Genomic DNA, 5158 nt, shown 5'->3' with positions numbered 1-5158 from the left:
TAAAAATTGCATTGTGTGAGTTGCATTTTGTGGGAAGTTCGAAATTTTTTATATGAATCAAAATATATGATAATTCAATGGTACTTATAGGAGATATCAAAAATTAGCCAACATTATCAATGTTTAGCTTTAATTTTTATGCTTTACAAGATCTATTCACTAAATCATTTTATCATCAATTATATAGTGACGAAATTAATATTTCCTAAATTATCATGCGTCAATTGGACGAATATATTTTTTGTATTGATGAAGATGAATATAACCGTTAACCGATGGAGAATCCATTACCCGGTGGGTAAGGTTATGGATAATACCCGATGGTTAATTTTCGTGATTATAAGGATGTATATAGTATTTTCGTCCCTAAACTGAACCGGGGTCATCCCTACTTATTCCATACACATACAAGTTGACCATACATATTCATTTTATATATATATTTTTTTTTCCTTTTTCACACTCACAACAATCCCCACCAAACACTTTCATATGGTGTCGTCTCCTCCTACCCCAGAAATCCAAGGCAACCAATAAAGCATACGGTCGTCCAATCGTCCACCTCAGTAGCAACGTCGCAAGAACCTCTCCACCGTTGGATCATGCCATCATCGCACAGCTACATTGAATTTTCAACCAACCCGCGTGTGGCTCTCTGCCACCCTTATGCTCACCTACCAAGCCACTTCCCAAATATGAGTCGTTTCAAAACGCCATGCTTTCCTTCCACTTACCCCTTCCTCTCTATTTAAACCTCCTCCTCCCTCCCTCCACTCCTCAAAAACCAACACTCCACCACCGGTACACCACCGACTTTTTATCTCTTCACCACATTCTTCAAACACTTTCCTCACTTATACTTCCCTCGGCTTTTAGAGTTTTTGAGTTTTCGGTTTCTCGTAATTAACATGGAGGCGAAAACCATCACGCAAAATGGTCAAAACGGCCACCAGAACGGAGTGTCGGAGTCCCCGCTGTGCATTAAAAAGGACCCATTGAACTGGGGTCTAGTGGCTGATTCACTTAAAGGTAGCCACTTGGATGAAGTAAAGCGTATGGTGGCGGAGTACAGAAAACCGGTGGTGAAGCTCGGCGGAGAGAGTCTCACCATTTCCCAAGTTGCAGCCATAGCCACTCATGACACCGGGGTCAAGGTTGAGCTGTCTGAGTCGGCCAGGGCTGGGGTCAAGGCCAGCAGTGATTGGGTCATGGATAGCATGGGCAAAGGGACTGACAGCTACGGTGTCACCACCGGGTTTGGTGCAACCTCCCACCGGAGAACAAACAAAGGAGCTGCCCTTCAAAAGGAGCTAATTAGGTAAGCTAAACTGCCGAGCATCAATTTGCATTGTCGATATTTTATTAATATATTAACTAATATGAAACAGATATTATACCAAAAACGGTGGATTAGGTATTTCCGGAGTCGGGCAGTCACTTCCCATCACTCCTTTTTTATTACCATCACTTGCCTTGCAAGTACCTATAATTTTGCCTCGGCCGAGTTGACTCGGTGTATAGTGAACGAGTTTGGAGGGTTGTTGGTGAGGGTACAGGGGTTTAGCATTGCTTAGTTAATTACTGGCACGTGAAGTGAGTGGAGACCTAGTTGAATTGGTCGAGTTAACCCGAGTCATAACGGGTTGACTTGGGAAACCAGCTAAGTGTGACAGATTATTTTGTGACCAATTAATATTGTTTGTCATGAGTTGTTGCAGTTCAAAGTTTAGAGAATTTGATAAGCACAATCAATTGGGACTTTTCCATCACTAACTATAAATCCACATATTTAAATCTAGTAAAAAGGTATTTGATTAATAAACTTTACTGTCAAAGCATGACGTAAAAACAATATTTTGCAAGTAAAAGATCTGTTTTCATCAGATTGTATACAGATACATGTTGTAACAATTCCTCTAAAAATATATTCTTAAAAGTTAATTAAACTAATAATTTTGCACCAATTACATCGATACGTGTTGTGACAATCAACTGGGACTTTCCGATCTCTAACTATACTGTAGTTGATTGTTGTTGAAGTAGCACCCTTGTTTTTAAGCCCTTAATTTTGGATTATTCATCAAATTATGGCTTCTAATTGTGGCTTAATTTTCTTTGTTCAGATTCTTGAACGCTGGAGTGTTTGGAAGTGCTACAGAATCAGGCCACACACTGCCACACCAAGCAACAAGAGCAGCCATGTTGGTCCGAATCAACACACTCCTCCAAGGCTACTCCGGCATAAGATTCGAAATCTTGGAAGCCATCACCAAGTTCCTGAACAACAACGTTACTCCATGCTTGCCCCTACGCGGTACTATTACCGCCTCCGGAGATCTTGTCCCGCTATCCTACATCGCCGGATTACTCACCGGCAGGCCTAATTCCAAAGCAGTCGGACCAACTGGGCAGACCCTCAGTGCCTCAGAAGCTTTTGAGCTAGTAGGGATCAATTGCGGGTTTTTTGAGTTGCAGCCTAAAGAAGGGTTAGCTCTTGTGAACGGCACTGCTGTTGGTTCTGGCTTGGCCTCCACGGTTCTTTTCGAGACCAACATTTTGGCAGTTGCTAGCGGAGATTTTATCAGCAATTTTCGCTGAAGTGATGCAGGGGAAACCGGAGTTTACTGATCACTTGACGCACAAGTTGAAGCACCACCCTGGACAGATTGAGGCAGCTGCAATTATGGAACATATTTTGGATGGCAGCTCTTATGTCAAAGCTGCTAAGAAGTTGCATGAGCAGGATCCCCTGCAGAAGCCAAAGCAGGATCGCTACGCTCTCCGAACATCACCTCAGTGGCTGGGACCTCAAATTGAAGTGATTCGTTTCTCCACCAAGTCCATTGAGAGGGAGATCAACTCAGTTAATGACAACCCTTTGATCGATGTTTCGAGGAACAAGGCCTTACATGGAGGCAACTTCCAGGGGACCCCAATTGGGGTTTCCATGGACAACACTCGCTTGGCGATTGCATCCATTGGCAAGCTCATGTTTGCACAATTTTCTGAGCTTGTCAATGACTTTTACAACAATGGTTTGCCTTCAAATCTGTCAGGAGGCAGGAATCCTAGCTTGGATTACGGTTTCAAGGGGGCTGAAATTGCCATGGCATCCTATTGTTCTGAGCTGCAGTTTCTTGCAAATCCGGTAACTAACCATGTCCAGAGTGCTGAGCAGCACAACCAAGATGTTAACTCTTTGGGGTTGATCTCTTCAAGGAAAACAGCTGAAGCTGTTGATATCTTGAAGCTCATGTCTTCCACATTTTTGGTTGCGCTTTGTCAGTCCATCGATTTGAGGCATTTGGAGGAGAACTTGAGGAACACTGTGAAGAACACGGTGAGCCAAGTAGCAAAGAGGACTTTAACAACTGGGGTTAATGGAGAGCTTCACCCCTCAAGGTTCTGTGAGAAGGATCTGCTTAAAGTTGTCGATAGGGAGTATGTTTTTGCCTACATTGACGACCCCTGCAGTGCCACTTACCCATTGATGCAAAAACTAAGGGAAGTGCTGGTTGAACATGCTTTGACAAATGGCGAAAATGAGAAGAATGCAAGCACTTCGATCTTCCAAAAGATTGGAGCTTTCGAGGAAGAGCTGAAAGCGCTTTTGCCTAAAGAGGTTGAGAGTGCAAGGAGTGCAATTGAGAGCGGAAATGCTGCAGTCCCAAACAGGATTGCGGAATGCAGGTCTTATCCCTTGTACAAGTTTGTGAGGGAGGAGTTGGGGGGAGAATACCTAACCGGGGAGAAGGTCAGGTCACCGGGCGAGGAGTGTGACAAGGTGTTCCAAGCCATCTGCCAGGGTAAGATTATCGACCCAATTCTGGGTTGCCTCGAGGGTTGGAACGGCGCACCTCTGCCTATCTGTTAGCACGTCACGGTTTGAATGCTGCATTCCTTCACATTCAACTTCATCTGTGTCCATAAGTTTGATTGCATTGCTGGTCAATTAGCCTGTGTGACTATACCTATTTTTACCTAATAAAATGTAAAACCATCTGTTTTTGCTTTTTAACGTTCTTTCTTAGTTATTACTACTTCTTGGTTAATTAGTAAAAATAGTGTTCAATTAGGCGGGGGATTTTTTCAGCAAATGTCGAATCTCTCTCTCTCTCTCTCTCTCTCTCTCTCTCTCTCTCTCTCTGTTACATTAGTATCTGTGATACGAGGCAATCAATTTTCTGAAGTTTTAATTTGGCAAATCTTGATTTTCTTTTGTGACTTCATGTTGTAATCTGTGTGTTGATAACAAAATTCGCATTTGGAAATTGAGTTCAATGAGAAATTTAGAAGAAAAAGTAGATAAAAATTACCATACCTTCTAACCCTTTAACCCTTTAAGCCTACAGAAAGAGAATGTTGCATTACTCATTCTCTCTATTTATCTCTCTCGCTGTGTGAATAATCATTTGACGAGACAGATGAAGAGAAAAGGATATGCAATACATTTCAATTATGAGAGTTTCCCTCGTACTCGACAACACAGAGCCGTAGAGATGAATTTTTTTACAGGTCAAATATAAGGGTAAGAAAATTGGAAATTGGTGGAAGAAATTGCTAAAACGAAAGCTTTAAAAGATAGTTTACTTGCTTAGTGTTTGCGACAAGGGTGGACTGAAAATGGTGAATAACTCGTTTAGCACTAGAGAAATCACAAGGACTTCTATGCAAGGGGAGTGCCAATGTGGCAGTACCATAAGTCAATTAAGCATTATATGAAAAAATTAAAACGTATAACAGCATATGACTTATGATACTGTCACAATAACATCCTCACTTCTACAAGATTCAACCAAGGCCCACCCTCTATTTTCATGGCCTCGCCCACGCCCCTTCTTGGTCCTGTCGACTGTGTCCTGGCCTAACAACCTGCACCACTTGATGTCCGAATCAAGGACATTTCTAAGACTTTTCTTCGACTATAGGTAAGTTTCTCTTGAGGCGAAGGATTTGTCCTGACCTTCTCTCACACACACCAAACAAACAAATAAAGGGCTGGTAGCAAGCGATCTCTTCCTTTTCTCTGCACTCCCTTTCTTTTCTCTTGCCCTAATGACAAACAACATAACCTTCTCTTTTAGCTGTTAGTCCTAATTCCAGTTAGGGTTGTTGGAAACCCCTTATTTTTCGGTCTTTTTTACTTTTTTTTTGGGTG

At 42.2% G+C, this 5158-nt stretch overlaps 1 protein-coding gene across 1 annotated transcript; it reads left to right on the top strand.

Annotated features, from left to right (window-relative positions):
• Positions 1-730: 730 nt before the first annotated feature.
• Positions 731-4016, top strand: LOC103962533 (phenylalanine ammonia-lyase 1). Its single transcript, XM_009375248.3, is given in 3 exon segments — positions 731-1318; positions 2124-2565; positions 2567-4016. Coding segments are annotated over 3 exon segments (2160 nt in total). The 5' UTR covers positions 731-908; the 3' UTR covers positions 3875-4016.
• Positions 4017-5158: the final 1142 nt, after the last annotated feature.

The sequence above is a fragment of a genome, unplaced genomic scaffold (assembly GCF_019419815.1).
Source record: "Pyrus x bretschneideri cultivar Hongxiangsu unplaced genomic scaffold, Pyrus_bretschneideri_v1 Contig68, whole genome shotgun sequence".
NCBI classification, from domain to species: domain Eukaryota; kingdom Viridiplantae; phylum Streptophyta; class Magnoliopsida; order Rosales; family Rosaceae; genus Pyrus; species Pyrus x bretschneideri.
The sequence above is the reverse complement of the archived record's forward strand: the minus strand, read 5'-3'. Positions and strand labels throughout refer to the sequence as shown.